Below are 20208 nucleotides of genomic sequence, written 5' to 3' on the forward strand. Positions count from 1 at the left end.
GGTCATAAACCCCCGGATGACCATGTTCATGTTTCTCATATCTAACCCGACCGTAGTAAATGTTATTCTCAAACTCGGCCGGTTTCCTGACAAAGTGGTATTTTATATTGGTCAAGCGGTCCTCAGGGGTAAAGAGGACCAAGTTGTAAGTATGACATAATATACCTATTTATTAGAAGGGTAATTAGTTAAACGTAAGTTAATATACTCATTTTTAAGATGCTTATCACATGTCACTCAAGTTATCAATACATATCAGACTGATATATGGTTGCGGTTCAGATTTCATGCTAAAACCGAGTCGAACCGATCCGTAATCTCCCCTGATATCAGTAATGGGTTTTGTGTAGAACATCGACATAAAGCCTTTAACCTCATCTTGCTGCATCTCTTTTTTTGAATGTTCATGAATGATTTTTGCAGATGTACCATTTGTTTCTTCCGAATGCATCAATAATAAAACAAATTCATATCTCTAGTTTTTTTGATGTCATCATATTTACCTACACTAGATATCATAATATATTATGTATATTGTAATAAAATTGCTTGTACAGGCTCTTACCCTAAGTGGTAGTTTATTTTATTCGAAGTATGTACCACCTAAAAGGACTTGTCAAACTGTGTATACCGCTATAAGAGCAAAATAATTTAATCATTATCTGAAATACACTTTTATCATTATCCGGTTAAAAATAACCTTTAAATTAATTAAAATATATATTAATTCTCGTATATAAATATAAATTATTTCAAGTCTAAGAACCATTACCTCATTTTTACTGTGAAAATTACTTGTGACACAATATATATATATATATATATATATATATATTAAATCACATTGGTCTTTACAACACTATTTACATTTATTTGTGCTTGTATTTTCGACGTTAGTACAATATATTTATGATTAATGAAATATGATTATTAGTTCACAAAATCACGGGTATTTGAAAATGCATATCATATATCAAGGATAATTATTAATCTAACGATTATATCGTAGAAAATTAAGACATAATAAATTATAAAAAAAATAATTGATAGAATATCAACATTAATAATTCAAATATTATAAACAAACATAATAGTGTTCTGTATATGACACAAACACTAAGATTTATTAAATTTTAATTTTCTTTGACACAAATTTTGTGAATTTTTTTCGAGAATATTCTCAGAAATATCCATTTTTTTCTATAAAAGTAAGCGAATACCACGTGAAATGATCGACGAGTAAAATCATTTCAGAAGTAGCAGATAAAATAGTCAATGGACTAGTACCATTTAATTATTAATTGAATAGATCAATTTGATTTCTATCAAATACAAATACTGATTTAATATTATTGTTAAAAGAAGTAAGCATGATTTGGTTGTTAAAATTTCGAAGGGCAACCAATATTTTTAAGCAAAGAAAGGCAGCCAGACTGATCAAGATTCTCTTTCAGGAGAGTTGACTTCAACTAATTAATACTCTCTATGTCTCATTCATTTTTATACATTTTTCTTTTTTGAATGTCTCATTCAATTCTATATATTTCAAACTTACCAAAAATAGTAAAAAAATTATAATATAAAAATCAACCACACCCACCACTTTCTCCCACTATACTCACTTTATTCATTAAATATTGAATGGTCCCACCACTTTAACCAACTTTATACTTTTTTTCATTAAATTACATTTTTTTTCTCTCTCTCTCTCATCTCACTATCTTAACAAAAAAAACATTTTTTTTATCATGTTTCTTGTCCTCCGTGCCCAAACTATTGTGAAAACAATCTGCGATTAATACAAATAATCAAACAAGTGTGTGCGTGAGTAAACGAAATCAAACGGAGGAAGAAAAGATATAAACTAGAAGAGAGATCCTCGAGTTCAGTTGAAACTGTCTCCTTAAAGCTATTTCACCTCTCACCGTATGTGCGAGTCGATAGCCTCCCAGGATAAAACGAGGTAGCGGCGGCGTTACGGATAACGAGCACCTTCAGCGAGCTTGAACGGGCACGAAACTATCACCGAGAGAGAGAGATTTGTGTTTAGAGGCGAATATGTTTTTGGTGTTTCTAACCCTAACGCCTTAGAGGTGTTTATATAGGTGTAGATAGACTTGTGCGCTACTCTTTTCCATAATTAAATATCATTAATTATGGAATCGGTGTAATACTTGCAAGCTACTCTATTCCATAAATAATCTGAAACAGAATCAGATTAAATATATCAAGACATACACCATATCAATTAATCTGAAACAAAATCAAATTAATTTATGCCATAATATTTGAGCCAAATTCTAATGAAAAATAATAATTTCCATTATTAAGAGAATATCATCATATCTCACACATCTTTTAGTCATAATGCTCAAAAATATGACTTACCAATATGGGACTTATACCCATATTTTCCAACAATCCCCCACATGGGTGAGATTGGTGATCTTAGTAGCACACACCAGACAGACAGACAGACAGACACGGAGTTTGACTTGGTGATAGTTTCTTCGATCAGATATAGCATACGATAGGTAGAGAATGCTCCTTGAACCTTCGCTCGAGTAAGCATACCGACTTTACTGGTAGACAGTAGACGTGCTTGTCCTTGAACTGTTCGACCGTTTATGTAAACGATGATATACTTATCACTATATCGTTTCTGACTCGTTCAGCTCTCATGAGTATGTCCATTTTGGCCATGGAACATCGTCCTGGTTCTGCAGAAGTTTCTAAAGAATTGTGCCTCGCAATTCTCCTTTGAAGCGGCCCCACTTCTCTCCCATATAGGTGATCTTTATCTTATAGAGTAACCCGCGTTTACTCAACTGAATTCCATGCGTTCACTCCTAAGCTCCATGTATTCATCAAAGATCATTAAAGGCTCAAAGCTTAACCTCGTACCTTACGGGTCTCACTGTTTCCTCATCATAGGAACAGGCCAGGGGTTACCCCCACAGTGATTTCGTCATCATGATTTAGTTGTCCCATTGAACCAAGTTCTTGGGATCTCCAGTCAGCAATGGTTGGGTGTCCACCATGATGCCGTTAAGCAATAGGCTTAAGGCCCATCCCTCTCGATGATTTCTCAACCACTTCTCTTGATAACCCTTTGGTTAGTGGATCCGCGATATTATCCTTTGACGGTATATAGTCAATAGTGATAATTCCGGTTGAGATCAATTGTCTAATGGAACTGTGTCGTCGTCGTATATGACGAGACTTTCCATTATACATCGTGCTCTGTGCTCTGCCAATAGCGGATTGACTATCACAGTGAATCCCTATTGCAGTTACAGGCTTTGGCCATCTTGGAATATCCTCCAGAAACTGACGTAGATATTCAGCCTCTTCGGCGCATTTATCTAGTGCCACAAACTCAGCTTCCATCGTGGAATGAGTTATCACCGTTTGTTTTGAGGATTTCCATGATATTGCCGCTCCAGCTAATGTAAACACATAGCCACTCGTAGACTTAAGTGCTTTCTTGCTAGATATCCAATTTGCGTCAGTATATCCTTCTAATACTGCTGGGTATCTGCCATAGTGCAGTCCATAGTCTCGAGTTCCCCTCAAGTACCTTAGTACCCTTATAATCGCTTTCCAGTGATCAGCTCCCGGATTACTCGTAAACCTACTCAACTTGCTAATTGAGTATGCAATGTCTGGTCTTGTACAACTCATGAGGTACATCAGACTACCAATTATCCTCGAGTATTCCAATTGGGAAACAGCTACACCTTTGTTCTTGGATAGGTGCAAAGTCATATCCACAGGTGTCCTAGCTTTCTCAAAGTCATCCTTAAGAAATTTCTCAAGGATCTTGTCAACATAATGTGGTTGACTTAATGCGAGACCCTCTGATGTTCTAGAAATTTGAATTCCCAGAATTACATTTGCTAGTCCCATATCTTTCATGTCGAACCTTGATTTCAACATGTCCTTTGTAGATTTGATAACTTTATCATTGCTTCCGGCAATAAGTAGATCATCTACATATAGTGTCATCATGACATAGCCATTGTCATTCTCCTTGACATAGCTGTTCTCGTTATCCTTGTAATAGGCACAACTATCACATTCATTGATTTTGAAACCATTGGCCAGCACGACCTCATCAAATTTTTCATGCCATTTCATAGGCGCTTGTTTCAAACCATACAATGATTTCACCAATCTACACACTTTCCTTTCTTGTCCTGGGATAACAAACCCTTCAGGTTGTTCCATATAGATTTCTTCATCTATGTCTCCATTTAGGAAAGCTGTTTTCACATCCATTTGATGTACAGTTAGATTACGCATTGCAGCAATAGCAAACATCATCCTTATGGACGTTATTCTCGTTACAGGAGAATATGTATCAAAGTAATCAAGGCCTTTTTGTTGCTTGTATCCTTTAATTACAAGTTTGGCCTTATACTTATCAATAGTGCCATCAGTTTTCAACTTCTTCTTGAAAACCCACTTGCTACCTAATGGTTTGCAACCAGTTGGCAAGTCCACTAATTCCCAAGTATGATTTTACATAATTGAATCAACTTCATTCTTGATGGCCTCTTTCCACATAGGCCCATCAGGTGAGGTAACCGCCTCCTTATAAGTTTTTGGGTCACCTTCTTCGAGCAAATAGGTCATAAAATCAGACCCATAGAATTTCTCCGTTCGTTGTCTTTTGCTCCTTCTCACTACCCCCACATTTTCGTCTTCACTTTCGTCACTCTCATTATCGTCATCTACAGACTCATGAGATCGTTTAGACGTCGTAGGTTGTTGGTTTCCTGGATTACAGGGAAACATCGTCTCAAAAAATGAGGCATTCCTTGATTCCATAATGGTATTCTTTTGAATATCAGGAATCTTGGATTCATGAACAAGAAACCGATATGCAGTGCTGTGTGGAGGATATCCGATGAAGACACAATCCACAGTCTTAGGACCTATCTTCACCTTCTTCGGTGTAGGGATCAGTACCTTTGCAAGGCACCCCCACACTTTCAGGTGTTGGTAACTTGGTTTCTTTTTCTTCCACATTTCATAAGGACTTACATCCTTATTCTTGCGCATCGTAATATTTAAAATATTATTTGCGCTTAAGATGGCTTCTCCCCACATCGATTGTGGGAGCCCAGAGCTTAACAACATCGCATTCATCATCTCTTTCAGAGTGTGATTCTTCCTTTCAGCCACACCATTTGACTGAGGGGAGTATGGTGCAGTGACCTCATGGATTATACCATGCTGTGAACAGAATTCCCCAAACGGTTCAACATATTCACCTCCACGATCACTTCGTATCGTTTTGATTTTCTCAGTTTGTTGTGTCTCAACTTCTTCCTTATAGATTTTAAATTTATCTATAGCTTCGTCTTTGCTTTTCAACAAATATACATAGCAGTATTTTGTACAATCATCAATGAATGTAATAAAATACTTGTTTCCTCCTCTTGTTGGAGCGAATTTTAAATCACATATGTCGCTATATATTAGGTCTAGCACTTTGGTATTCCTTTCCACACGTTTAAATGATGATCTCGTTAATTTTGCCTCAACACAAGTCTCACACTTATGTTTTGGATCGATAGTAAGTTTAGGTATGTATTCTTTTGTACTTAAACATCGTAAAGTGTCATAATTTACATGTCCTAATCTAGCATGCCATAAATTAGGAGACTCAAGCAAGTAAGCAGAAGAATTCTTCATTTCATTATCGTCCTTAACGGACATTACATTGAGCTTAAAAAGCCCATCAGTTAAATAACCCTTGCCTACAAACATACCACTCTTAGACAAAATAACTTTATCTGACTCTATTACAATGCGAAAGCCATGCTTATTCAACAGAGAACCAGACACAAGGTTCTTGCGAATATCAGGCACATAAAGTACATTCTTCAAAGTCAGATTCTTCCCAGAGGTCATCTTCAGGATCACCGTGCCTTCACCCTCAATGGTAGAAGTTGCTGAATTCCCCATGTAGAGCTTCTCACCAGCATCGGAAGCTTTGAGGCTAGAGAAAACCGTCTTGTCTGAGCAAACATGCCTAGTAGCACCAGTATCAATCCACCATTCACGTGGATTAGAACCGACCAGGTTCACTTCAGAGACCGTAGCATAAAGGTCTATGTCACCCATCTCCTTGGAGATATTCTCTACCATGTTTGCTTCTTTCTTCTTGTTGGGCTTCTTGGGCTTCTTGCAGTCAGAAGATCTATGACCAACTTTATCACAGTTGTAGCACTTCCCTTGAAATTTCGACTTCGAAATCTCTCCCTTGGGTGCCAGCTTTGCCCCTTTACCAGAATTAGCCTTCTTGGGCTTGGAGATTTGAGCATGCTCCACCATGTTTGCCTTCTCAGTGGCAACGTTAACTTTCTTCTCGGACCCTCTGTTGTCTTCTTCAATACGAAGTCTAACAATAAGATCCTCCATAGACATCTCCTTTCGCTTGTGCTTAAGGTAGTTCTTGAAATCTTTCCATCCAGGTGGAAGCTTTTCAATAACAGCAGCAACTTGGAAAGACTCACTTATGACCATTCCCTCAGCATGAATGTCATGAATGATCACCTGCAGTTCCTGCACCTGACTGACCACAGTCTTAGAGTCTGCCATCTTATAATCAAGAAAGCGGCCAACAATCCACTTCTTTGCCCCAGCGTCCTCGGTTTTATACTTATGGTCAAGTGACTCTCATAAGACCTTAGCTGTTGGCTTCGCGCTATATACGTTATACAACGAGTCAGACAAACAATTTAACACATAGTTCCGACAGATGTAGTCGGAGTGCTTCCAAGCATCAGCAGCATACACAGTCTGCATGTTACTCTCAGCAGTGAGCAACGGTGGTTCATCCTTAAGGAAGCGATCCATATGCAACGTGGTCAGATAAAAGTGCATCTTTTGTTGCCAACGTTTGAAGTTCGTTCCGTTGAACTTCTCAGGTTTTTCAGCATGTGCAGCAGGCACAGTTGGCATAACAGGTGCAGCAGGCACCACGGGTGGAACAGATGGTACGTGCGTCTGTACTACCGGTGTATGCACACCAGTATGCACCGCAGATATGATCGGAGGAGTGAATCCTGCCGATATCTGTCCAAGAGGAACACTAAACTGTCCAATGACAGTGTGTCCCACAGGCACATGTCCCGAAGGCACATGTCCCGAAGGCACATGTCCAACAGGCGTTTGACCCCCATCAGATCGTACGATCCGTGCGTTAGGGTTAATCGGCTGCTGGTGAACCCCATCAGATCCAGTGATCTGTGCATTGGGATCAGCCGTCATGTTCATCGAATCGTTCACAGTTTGGTTCTTCATCGATCTGTTACTCAACAAAACAAGCAGATACAGATGTATCAGTCACAGATGTATATAAAATAAATAGCTTTAAGATTGTGAAAACAATCTGCGATTAATACAAATAATCAAACAAGTGTGTGCGTGAGTAAACGAAATCAAACGGAGGAAGAAAAGATATAAACTAGAAGAGAGATCCTCGAGTCCAGTTGAAACTGTCTCCTTAAAGCTATTTCGCCTCTCACCGTATGTGCGAGTCGATATCCACCCAGGATAAAACGAGGTAGCGGCGGCGTTACGGATAACGAGCACCTTCAGCGAGCTTGAACGGGCACAAAACTATCACCGAGAGAGAGAGATTTGTGTTTAGAGGCGAATATGTTTTTGGTGTTTCTAACCCTAACGCCTTAGAGGTGTTTATATAGGTGTAGATAGACTTGTGCGTTACTCTTTTCCATAATTAAATATCATTAATTATGGAATCGGTGTAATACTTGCAAGCTACTCTATTCCATAAATAATCTGAAACAGAATCAGATTAAATATATCAAGACATACACCATATCAATTAATCTGAAACAAAATCAAATTAATTTATGCCATAATATTTGAGCCAAATTCTAATGGAAAATAATAATTTCCATTATTAAGAGAATATCATCATATCTCACACATCTTTTAGTCATAATGCTCAAAAATATGACTTACCAATATGGGACTTATACCCATATTTTCCAACAACTATTTGTATACAAATGGCTGGGACGGGACGGAGGGAGTATGGGGTGTTTTTTTTTGTTTTTTGATAAAAATGACTTATAACCTTCTCTTTATCAGAAATTTTCGGGGTGAGCGATGATCGAACAGAGGACCCGGGATAACTGTGATAACAGACACTTATAACTATTTAATTTCATTTCGTATTAGTATTTAATTTTGATAAATTAAATACTAATACGAAAAACTATTTAATTTCGTATTAGTATTAGTATAAATTAAATACTAATACTAATACTAACAGAGGACCCGGGGTAACTGTGATAAATTTTGTTTTAATATTTAATTTCGTATTAGTATTAAATGTAAAAATTTCATTGTATTAAATTACTCATAAATACGAATCGCACAAAATCACTTATAACTATGTTTGATCTTATAAATTAGATGTAATTAGTAGTCAATAGCTTATCATAAACAGTACAAAAAATTAAAATAGGATAAACATTTTGGGTAATATAGATCTATTATCTTTGTAACATTGTATTACATAAATGATAATATCTGACACGCGATTTAGACTTTTATGATATCTTAATTTGTACATTACGTCATTACCCCTTACTATAATTTAACTTAATTGTTTTTTATAGACAGGTAACCCTAGAGGGTTCGGACGTTCTTTATTGTAATGTGCAGGAAAGTGTCGGAGATGCCAAAGATATTCGAGATTTTATACGATATTTTAGAATTGAATTTTAATACTCCAAAAACTCTATCAAGGTAAAGTTTTAAATTACCTAGCACGTGAATCTTGTCGGTCTAATTGTGATATGTACTCATTCATAGTTACACATAAAATATATTATCATACAAATTATAAATAGTTACACATTTTCCCATTCTAGTTGAATCAAGCTCGAATTAAATCTTTCACATTCGAATTTTTGCCAATAATATATAGAATTAACTAACTCATAGTACAAGATAATTTTGCTAAAATTTTAATGATATGGTGCACTTGCTTCATAATTGAAAGAGTTTCAAATTTTAAAACACAATTATATAGTTGAAATTTCGGAGTACGATATAATTTAGCTACAAATTTTGATGACATGAACGATCTCTACAACTGTCGGAAGACACTAGTTTTATTAGCTATGTTTATAACGTACTTTGATGAGGGCGTTCTTTTTTCTTTTGAGCTTTTTTCCCATTGAATTTTACTATTGGAAGTTTTAATAAGGTATTTTTGTGAATTATCTTTTCAAACATTAAAATTTTATTTTCTAAATTTCCGGAAACATCTACGCATGACATTCGGTTAGATGATAAACACTTTTTGAATGAAAGATATGCCCGATCAATATTTATTATGTTTTGGATATAATTTATCCATACAATCATTGATTACTGAAAGAAAACTCTAAGTATTGGAACTGCGGGTTACCTATAATAAAAAAAAAAAACTTTAAGTATTGGAATATAAATTTTGAAAATGTCATTTCTAAAATATTTTTTCAGTATTTCAGAATTAAATGTGTTGTTTGCATACATAATTTGTATCTTATTCGTGTATCTAATATCACAAACAGTTATGAGTTGATCCGTAAATAACATTTTTCTAAATTGATTTCGTGTACATCGTGACAAAAACGTCAATAATTTAGGTGCGGAAAATATAACAATGAATAGAGAGGGTCATGTCATAGACTCATGAGGTTGGCTTGCTCCCGAGTTTTTTAATGGAAAGGAAGGAAGTGATTAGGAGTTAAAGTACTTTCATCCCATTTTTGGAGTGAAAGATTGTCAAATTTGCATTAATTAACGCTTGATTTCGCTCATTTTATAGACTCGGGAGCACGATTCTGGAGGGAAATGAAACTACTTTACTTACCCTATACTTGCTTTCCTTCACTTTTAAAACTCGGGACCAAGGGTTATCAAATAGGAGTATTATCCTTTTATGGCTAAAAAGATACGATTCGATGCGGAGTACTTTCGAGAAGTAAAAAAACTGAAAAAACCAAAGACTTGTCAAACCAGAGGCACGAGAACCAATATAAATACATCTTGTTCAGCAAGGAAAAAAGAGTATCAAGTATAGCAAAAGTGCTAACAAAGAAACAGATCAGAAGAAGCAAGAAGATGGAAAGTCTGAGCCTAACTGGAATGATCAACTATCCAGCAGCGCATTTGAAATATTATTCTCCGGTGACACGCGGAATGACTGGCGTGAAAGCTTTGAGCAAGCCTGCAAATAAGGCGATTTCAAATGATCACTGGGATTTCTGTCACACTATACTACCCAAAGTGTCTGTGAGTTTTGCTGATGTTATTCTGCAATTGCCTCAGCCACGACTTCGCGATTCGGTACGTTAAATTAGACGTAGGGTTTTTTTTGAAAGAGTATAAGATCCTGTTCGGGTTTTATTTTATCAACTTAAAGTTTTAGATGAACCGGTAACATGGTATTAGAGCCCGGTTTTTTCGAATCCTCCCACACCTCATTTATTTAATTTATATATTGTTTGTTGATAACCCTCATTTATTTAATTTAAATATTGTTTGTTAATATTGGTATTACTATTGGTTGCATTTGTCTTGTTAATCTTGTTAATCGTAGCGAAAAATATCGTATGATTGAGGGGGAGTGTTAAAAAGTATAAAATCATGTTCGGACCAAAAAATTGTACTTAATATTTTTGAAAAATATCCACGGCCAAAAATATTTTTACAAAAATACTGTCATTTTTTTAAAAAAATTGCAAATATACATTTTTATTTGCAAAAAAATATTATTTTTCAATTTATTTATTTTGCAAAAATACGGTTTTCTGCTACTCGATTCAACTAAATGCAAAATTCGACGAGTTTCAAAAACTTTATGCAACCAAAAAAACTTGATTCTAAGTAGTTAGAATTTCTAACTAATTATATATCTGCTTGATTTTGGTTGATTTTTATTGCACCGTATTTTTACAAATATTTTCGGAATATAGTAAAACAACAAAAAAACTAAACAAAGTTAGTATTTTTGATAATTTTTCTTAAATCACATACTGTCGGAACTCGGAAGAATCAATTTATTTCATGCTATCAAATTATTTACGGAAATTATATACTCCCTCTGTCCTGTAATTGTAAAACTATAGGAAGTATGAAGGAGTCGAAGTAGAAATCTCGTCCAGAGTTCTGATACCATGTCGAATTAGCAGCCCATTATGATCCTTTATAATTCTAACATCCATTGCAGGACAATTTAATTTATGTACTTCGTAGCCTTACTCTATGCAAACTGGTAAATTATAATTCGAAAAACTAATCATCTATAATTATTATTTGCGCAGATTTGCAATTTGTTTCTCATGCTCCGATGTCTGGATAATATTGGTTGGTATTCTCTACCCACTTTTGTTCACTGAAAGTACAATAAATGCATATACAGTGCTCTTTATTTTTGTTGAATAGCATAAAATTATATACTCCATTTATCCAAATTTATATGTTGTTTTGCTGTGAAATTGACCATATTTTGACCGTAAATTAAATATTAATATTTCATTATTTTTAAAAACTGAAATATATATATTAAAGTAGATTATATGTACTTTCTAATAGAGCAGCCAATTTGGTACACGACACAAAAAATATGGATATGAGTTTTAATTTTTGATATATGAAAGACGAATGTACACGAACACGAAATTACACGATAGATTTAGTATCAGATATGAGTTTCAATTTAGGTACACGAAATTACACAAGATAAATATATTTATAAACTAATATATATAACACATGCATATATGTATTTATATAATATAAATATTTACAAGTTTTTATAGAATGCTATGTAAAAATATATATATTTATATATACACTCTCCATATTTCATTAAATTAACATTAAAATATATTTTTTATACATAATATATACATATATTATATTAATTTTTTATTTAATATACATGAAAAGTACACGACACGATTCGAATCGAATATGGGTTTCACATATGGGTACACGAAATCATTTCGGGTGGGATATGTGTTTCAAGTTTACGTACACGAAACACGAAATTACATGACACGAAAGTACACGACACGACCTCATTGCCCGCTCTACTTTCTAATGATATAATTTTTTTTATTGTACACTATATGAAATTTTTTGTCAAAAGTTGGTCAATTTGATCACAAAAAAGTCAAATAATACAGATAAATTAGGACTGAGGGAGTATTTGAGAGTTATTTGACGTTATTTAACATAATATCAGATTTTTGTTTAAACATTTCAAAAAATTTAGATGAGGGGTTACTCTTAATAATTTTGACCTGTTTTGATCCGTTTGGCAGAGGATGATATGAAGCTACCAGTTGACGTCAGAATGGCTGTTTTGAGGAATTTTCATTATTTCATCCATGATAAAAACTGGAAATTCATATGTAAGTTTTAAATTATCTGCGAAAAATACACGCGCGCGCACACACGCACACCCGACAAAGAATTGAAAGAAATGTGCTAAATCGGGCATAAATGGCATGAAGGTGGTAATACTGATATGGACAGAGAACTCATGCAAGGGCATCACCAGTATCATGCAGCATTCATGGACCTGGAAACCAGGTAACATATAAGATATAAGAGACGAGCAGAGATAGTGGCGTAGCCAGGAACTTGAGTCACCGAGGTTAAATAAATTTCAATGTCAAAGTTGGTTAAAGAGGGGTCCACTTATCTACAGGCTTGAATTCCGGGATGAGAATTTAGGATTATGTCTCCTAACTTAGAGTCTGTCGCTTAAATGTGGTTTACTTTGGTTCACATGTTTTGCAAGCTATTACGTGAGCCCCTAGGCAGTGCGCACCCGAAGGGTAGCGGCTGCTGGTACCGACGATTAAAAAAAAAAAATTGTCAACAAGATTTAAAAAATTTTGGGGAATTTTCATTTCATTTCCAAATTATTGTGGTCAAAATTAAATATTGTATTACAATTATTTCTTTTGAGTGGGGTGAAATTAAAACTTAATAATACAATTTTTCTAAAAAAAAATAATTTAAAATATAAATATTTTTAAAAATATAGATCCAGGGGGTTTACGTGGATCTAATAAGGAGCATATATATGGGCTATATCTATTATCAAGTAAACTTTGTATATAAGCTGATACACATTTGATGGACTGTGTTTGTCTTCAGATTAAAGGATTGTTTGTCCGAAAATGACACAATTTTTTTCTTATAAAAAATGCACTTTCTATAATTTGAATAATAACTGAATTTCGGAACATATTTTTTGGATAAATACATTCCGGGAAAATATCTTTTCTTGCTAATTTCCCTTTCTTTCTAAATGGATAAGCTATATTCCACATGTTTTATTTTAACTGTCTCTTAATTTTTTGCACACATTTCAAGATATTTTGACCACACAGTAAAAATTATTATTTTTTCAATTTTTTTTTTGTAAATAAAAGTTTAAATTAAATAGTTTTATTCAGAAAAAAAATTAAGAACTATTATTTAACTATTCGACCAAAACACTTCAAAATGTTTGCAGAAAAGTTAAGCGACTATTAAAAAAAAACACCGGCAGTAAATGATACACGACAACCCAGCATAGTGTTCCGAGTGCAGCCAACTTGGGTTACGACAAGCCTACCACAGGACTCCAAAAGATCATGATTTGTTGGTGCACATAGTAGTAGTACTTTGTCTTATAAACTAAACAAAATTTTCAAATTTTCTCGATGTGGGACTGGGGTGTTACGTGACACTAACATGTCAATTTCATTTTTTTCTATGGATAGCTCTCAAGATATAATAGCAGATGTCACCAAGAAAATGGGTGAAGGAATGGCAAAATTTACGCCTATAGAGGTAATCATTGATTATCTCGTCCGATGTGAAATTTAAAATTTAACACATTTTATTTGTAAACATGCCTGACTATTATCCAGGACTCGTAAATACGGTTAAACCTTTTAAAAGTAATAGGGTCGGGATAAAAAAACAGTATTAATATTTTAGTGAGTTTATTAATTTACCGGAAATAAAAATACACTGTGGCCTTTATATTGACACCGGAAAAAAATATTATTTTAGCGAAATTATTAGTTTATCGATTATTATTTCATCGAGGGTTTAATCGTATGCAATTTTGAGTAACAGATAAAAACAATGGACGACTGGGATGAATACATTGATATCGTAAATACGACGTGGATTACTGGGACGATGAGACTCGCCGAATCCTTGGTTGGAGAACCATTGCCTGAATATTCACTTATTCATTCAATAGCTTCACTGCACCAGGTATCTACAGACTCAAAGCAAAAAGATTTTATTTTGAAGAATTAAATTCATATGACGAGGCTGACACATGACTGATTTTAATTCGCGGGTGTATATAAATGTACTTGGGGTCTCGTATTATTATTAAGAAGGTTGTCAGATATTCATATAACACATTAGATTTGGGGATTTTTTGGTGTTAAAATTTGGGGTCTCTAACATTTTCCTTTAAAAAATAACATGTATAATGACACAATGACACGTCCGGAGTATCAAATTTTTATTAGTTTTTGTGATTATATTATTTGTTAATTTAATTTAACGAAAACAACAAATTTACTAAAAAAGGTAATAATGATGTAATTATATTTAAGATGCAATTAACATAAATTTAGGAAAATGTTATTTTAAGAACACTGAAAAATAAATAAATAAATAAAAATGACTCTGAAAATAACATTCCGTTAAATATATACAATGCCCATAAATTTTAATTTGAAAGAGAAATGTTAGCAAACTCATATTAGGCTTGTGGTTGAATTTTTAACCTCCCTCCGTTTCTAAATAATTATTCACTTACATTTTTAATATCACTATTTAAATATATAAGTTTAATTTATATTTTCAAGATAAAGTTTACAACACATGCAATTATTATATCATGAATTTCTATTTTCAAAATTAATGCTATACGGTAAGCAAATGCAATAAATATGTATGCTAATGTACTTCTATCACCTATATTAGAATTTTTAATGTGTGCAATTTTTTTAAAAGTGAATAGTTATGACAAAAATCAGGGAATATTTTTTTTTTCGGGTTTTCGGGCACACAATAAACACTAACTAGCATGAGTTTGGTGCATTTTGATTGGTTTTCTAATCATAAATATTGATGGACCCCGTCATTTTCAACAACTCAACCAATAAAAATGCACCAAACTCATAAAAAATTAGTGTTTATTGTGTGCCTTTGGGCACACATTAAAAAGACCGTTTTTTTTTTATAATTACAGAAGAGGCACACCATTCAAGGCTATTACGAAGATATCATTGAAGTTCCCAAGAAAAAAATGTACTGGCCGGAACAGACATGGAGTAAATATGTTGAGAAAATTGAGGTAACGTGATTTATCTTTTTAAAGTTGAATGCTAGCATCCGTAATCACCTGAATTTGGTGAGATTATACCTAAAAGATTAATGATATGATTCGTATGAATCTACATAGGACCTTCAACATGATGAGGTGAACTCGGTGAAGGCAGTACAATTGGTGAATGAAATGGTCACAGATGTACTGTCGCATGCAGAGGGTTCCTTTGGCTTCACTTCTGGTATTCAAGATCCTGGTGTCTTCAGAATCTATGCACTTTTACAGGTATTTCTTTTTACTCCTCTCTAACCATATGTATTAAGGCTATGTTCGGAGTTGCTGTTAAAAATTGTTGTGCTCTTAGAAAAAGTGCTTTTGCAAAAATTAGACAACTGTTTTGATATGTATATATTTTGATGCAAAAAATTAAAACTAATAAAGCTTTTAGTAAGGTTTGATGGTGAAATCAACATCTGCTTCCCGCAAAAGCTGAAAAACAGTTTTTTCTAACAGCAGCCTGGCCAAAAGCACTTTTCCGAAAAACAGCTTTTAAATTTACCGAACATTTTAAGCAAAAAACTGGTGTTGCTGTTAGCAACAACAATAACAAACACACCCTAGGTATATATGGGGAAAATTTTCATAAATTTAACTTGTTTTGATTTGTTTACATGTCTTAATAATGATGAAACCGCTAAATTTACAACAACCACTTCAATCAAAATGAGCCAGATTTATAAATTTTCGTGATTAACATTTGACCATGCACACAATTGACAAATTTAAGTATATAATCAAATCACATCTTGGCCAAACAATAAACTCGAAAAGCAAGTACTTCCATTGTTAAGAAAGTACTTCCCTTGTTAAGAATTTGTTGTTTACTAATTTACAATCAATTAAGGTGGCCATAATCAAGGGTCAGGGAATAACCTATATGTTGAATTGTTGATCCTAGATCTCGGGTTTGATTCTCCTTCGTTCGAGTTCCCGTAAGTTTTGGGTTTGATTTTCCATCATTTGAAAATTATCTAGTTTATTGACTTGCAAGTTCTGCTAAAATAAAAGATAACGTTTGATTTATAACTTAAATCTTAAAATTTGATATTAGCCACACATGTACCGCCAAACACATTAACCCTTCTACTATATGTTTATGAAATGTCGCATTTTCGGGCAGAATGTGAAATTTTGTTCGTTTTTTCCTAAGTTGTAGGTTCATTTACCGTTAAACACATTAACCCTTCTACTATATTATATAATATTAATATGTATTGATCTAATTTATTTCTTGAGATTACCCTTACCCAATATGTATAATTTCACAATTCATGAGTGTTTGTTAGAGTAACAGTCAAGATATACTCAGTTACATGTGGGTTAACTTGTACTCCCTCCGTCACAACCATTTGTTTACATTTGGTTTGGGCACGGAGGGTAATAAAAATGATAAAGTAGTGGTGAAAAGTTTAAAAAGTGAGTAAAGTGATAGGACCGATTAATATTTTATATATAAAGTGGGTATAGTGGATGTAAATAGTGGATGAGTTTACTTTTTATATTATAAAAATTTTACTACTTTTGGAAAATTTTAAAATGTAAAGAATTGGAAGAGAGATCCCAAAAAGGGAAGTGTAAAGAAATGGTTGGGACGGAGGGAGTGTAACTTTTTTCTTAAAGAGTTTGTGTGAACATAGTATCATATGTCAAGTTCAAGGTATCTTCTAAGCAAAAATAAAGCATTAATAACCCTTACATACTTGCGTATTCTAATTTTTCTAGATATTTGAATCCAAAACGTTAATATATAAGCTTGGATGTATCATAATCATTCTGATGTTCATGAGAGTGCCCTCAGGGTCGTTACCCGAGATTAAAAGAGATTTATCTATATATATAAAGAAAAATGTTCTTGAGATTACCTCGGGAAAGTTTCTTGAGATACAAGTATATTTTAGTATAAAATAGTAAGGGTGTTTTTGTAAATATATATAATTTCATGTAGTTACTATAATACCCTCGTGTATTAATATGAGAATTTTTTTTATCTTAGGCAATGTTTGTTAATTTACGCATTTCATCATCTCCTATATTTTTGTTTTTAAACAGATCATGAGTATAGGAGAACTGGCTTTATGTTACAACAACATTCAAGTCTTCAGAAAGGATCTCAAATTAAGAGCCGGTAAGATTATACTCCCTTGATTTTTATTTATATATCGTTTGAATTTTGTGCACGTATTTTTAAGTTTTTTAACCGCATAGCTAGAAATTTTTTTTTTTTTTTGCAAATTAAATTTTAGTTATGTATTTTTATTCACAAAAAGAAAATTTTAAAATTTACAATTTTAATTATGCGATCAAATAACTTAGAAGCGTGTACTGAAAAGTCAAACGTCATATGTTAAAAAATAGAAAGAGTAATTTGATGAAAGTTTTTGCTCATATTGACTTTTACATATGATCAAATGCTTCATATCATCTTGTTGTGTACTCGATTACATATTTAATTGATGTCTTTTAAAGACCCTCAGCTCGATCTTCAAATATTCATGTTCTGGTTTTTTCTTCTCCAGATGTTAAAGCAAGGATAATTAACCGGACCAAGACAATGGCAGATGTCTACGGCGCTTTTTACGATGTTTCTTGTCTCATGAAATCCAAGGTACATAGATTCCAATTTACAAGAGTTTTAATACTCCCTCTGTTTTTTTTGTCGCTTTGACTTTTGCACACATTTCAATGTGTTTTGGCCGCATAGTTAAAATTTAAGGTACATAGATTCCAATTTACAAGAGTTTTAATATAACATAAAGATCTAGTTGGAGGAAACTTTCCTCCGAAACCTAAAGATTTTAGATGAGTTGGTTCATTAACATGATAACAGAGTTAACGTCGGAGGTGGTTTATGCATGGATCACACTCCAATCATACTTAAGTATTCATTTGTACCTAATGTTTTGAATTCTGCAATTGTCGAAATTATCAAGTTCTTATATATAATCGACAATATATTGTAGGTGAACGACGATGATCCCCTTGCTGCAGAAACCTTGAGCAGGCTTGAAGCAATTAAGCAGATATGTGTGGACTCTAAAACCTTAAAAGAGAGGTAATTTTTAAAAGAGCTTGATGCTCCTAAATACGTACTCGCCTAATTTAGCTTAGGTGTGTACACGGAATTTTTTATTGTGAATGTATGGGTATATTAATAATTACATTATTTATTTAAAAAATTATAATTATGTCATTAAAAGTACACTATGTGGTCAGGTAAGCTCGGTAATTACATATTTATGGACATTTTTCTTTTTTTAAAAATGCCCATCACTTCCCCTCCTTTTCCTTTTTTGTTTGCGACAATTTTATTACTAGGTTTGTTGAGATCAAGACTATAATCCTTAAATGTATGAACTTTTCGGATAAATTTGGCAGGAACGTGATATTCGAGAGCATTCAAGATATCATGTAGCTCTTCATTTGGTAAGTGTATACATAGAAAATTGCTAGAATATGATTCACTAATCTTGATTAAGTTGAGAGTTGAGACCCTTTTACTAAAATAATCAAAGAAAGCAAATTAAGTGCATAATGCAGTACATTTTGATATAAATTTTAATATATTTTCTTGTCAATTTTTTTTAATATCTTCTTAAAGTCAAAATTTTGCTGCGATATAAAAGTTGATTTCGAAAATTTTTTTTGGGGAAATTTTGGAATTCCCTGTCATTATTTAAAGTGACTCGTAGAGACGGGGTTATTTTAGTATCATAATCATGGTTGTAAAAATCGGTAATTGGTAGTAATCGGTTGAGATACCGATTAGGGATTAATCGGTAAATGGGGGTTAATCGGAGGGATTAATCCGAACAAAAATCGGATATATTTAAATATTTTAATAAAAATTAATACATATACCTTATTTATTATGAAATATATAATTCAAAATAATTTATAAATATTAATCGGATTTCAAAAAATAGATCGGCCAATATTTTTTAAGGATTAATCGGGAATTAATCGGGAATTTTTAGAACACTGATCATAATTAAAACTTGACTCGTAAACTAATAACATCTTTGCAGGAGTATTTCCTCCAGAAGGCGTGTTCGGAACCTGTTTAGTCCTTTACCACAAGTGCATTTGGAACAGTTACTCTCACAAGATCTTGTCATTTAATAAAATTACATTTTACTTTTTACAAAAATTACTTGTTGGAAACTTGTAATATGTAGTACTTGAATATGTATGAATATGTATGCGATGAGATGATTTGTTAGGGTAAAACTTTGTTTGACAAAGCATCTCGAGATGCTAATCCGCGAAAAATGAATTTCTGTTTTGTTTTTTCACATCGTTATTGATACTGATTGCAGTGAAATTTTTCATAATTGGGTCAAGTGTTAAAAAATTATTTTTTATTGTTTTAACTTTTAGGTTATAAATTTGATTCTTGCTCATTTCGAAACTTTTTAAAACAGATATGACTTATGAGGCATATGAACCCGATTATCATTTATATTAGTTTTTTTATTTTTACTCAATTTCATGTCAAATTTGCAACCTTCCACTCCGATAGCAACCTTTGAAATTTATTCATCTATTCCCTTAAATTAAATTGCATATAACTCTTAAACTAAATATATATATATATATATATTTATACCTTTTGCAATCGGCAACTTTGATTGGCCGGAAACTCTGACAACTTATGACAACCTATCAGCTCAAATAGATAGGCAATTAAGAGTTTTTTGCCACGTCAATTTTGACAAACTCTTGACACTGACGAAAATGTTCTTCGTCTC

General features: G+C 33.2%; 1 protein-coding gene across 1 annotated transcript; it reads left to right on the forward strand.

The window, feature by feature from the left end:
- Positions 1-10053: 10053 nt before the first annotated feature.
- LOC141686590 (squalene synthase 8-like) lies at positions 10054-19736 on the forward strand. The gene is made up of 13 exons (XM_074491615.1): positions 10054-10386; positions 11364-11406; positions 12369-12458; positions 12561-12639; positions 13824-13893; positions 14185-14328; positions 15323-15427; positions 15536-15685; positions 17510-17585; positions 17977-18065; positions 18421-18512; positions 18836-18883; positions 19486-19736. Exons 1-12 carry the CDS (start codon positions 10162-10164, stop codon positions 18870-18872), a joined length of 1200 nt encoding a protein of 399 aa, XP_074347716.1. The 5' UTR covers positions 10054-10161; the 3' UTR covers positions 18873-18883; positions 19486-19736.
- The last annotated feature ends 472 nt before the right edge of the window (positions 19737-20208 follow it).

This window comes from Apium graveolens, chromosome 9 (genome assembly GCF_009905375.1).
Source record: "Apium graveolens cultivar Ventura chromosome 9, ASM990537v1, whole genome shotgun sequence".
Taxonomy (NCBI): Eukaryota; Viridiplantae; Streptophyta; class Magnoliopsida; order Apiales; family Apiaceae; genus Apium; species Apium graveolens.

Bases quoted from the DNA above. Each gene is read 5' to 3' on its own strand.
- LOC141686590 (XM_074491615.1), top strand. From the start codon at position 10,162: ATGGAAAGTCTGAGCCTAACTGGAATGATCAACTATCCAGCAGCGCAT. The intron at 11,407-12,368 runs GTTGGTATTCTC...TCCGTTTGGCAG, and splicing joins CCGATGTCTGGATAATATTG to AGGATGATATGAAGCTACCA. The intron at 18,066-18,420 runs GTACATAGATTC...AATATATTGTAG, and splicing joins CTTGTCTCATGAAATCCAAG to GTGAACGACGATGATCCCCT.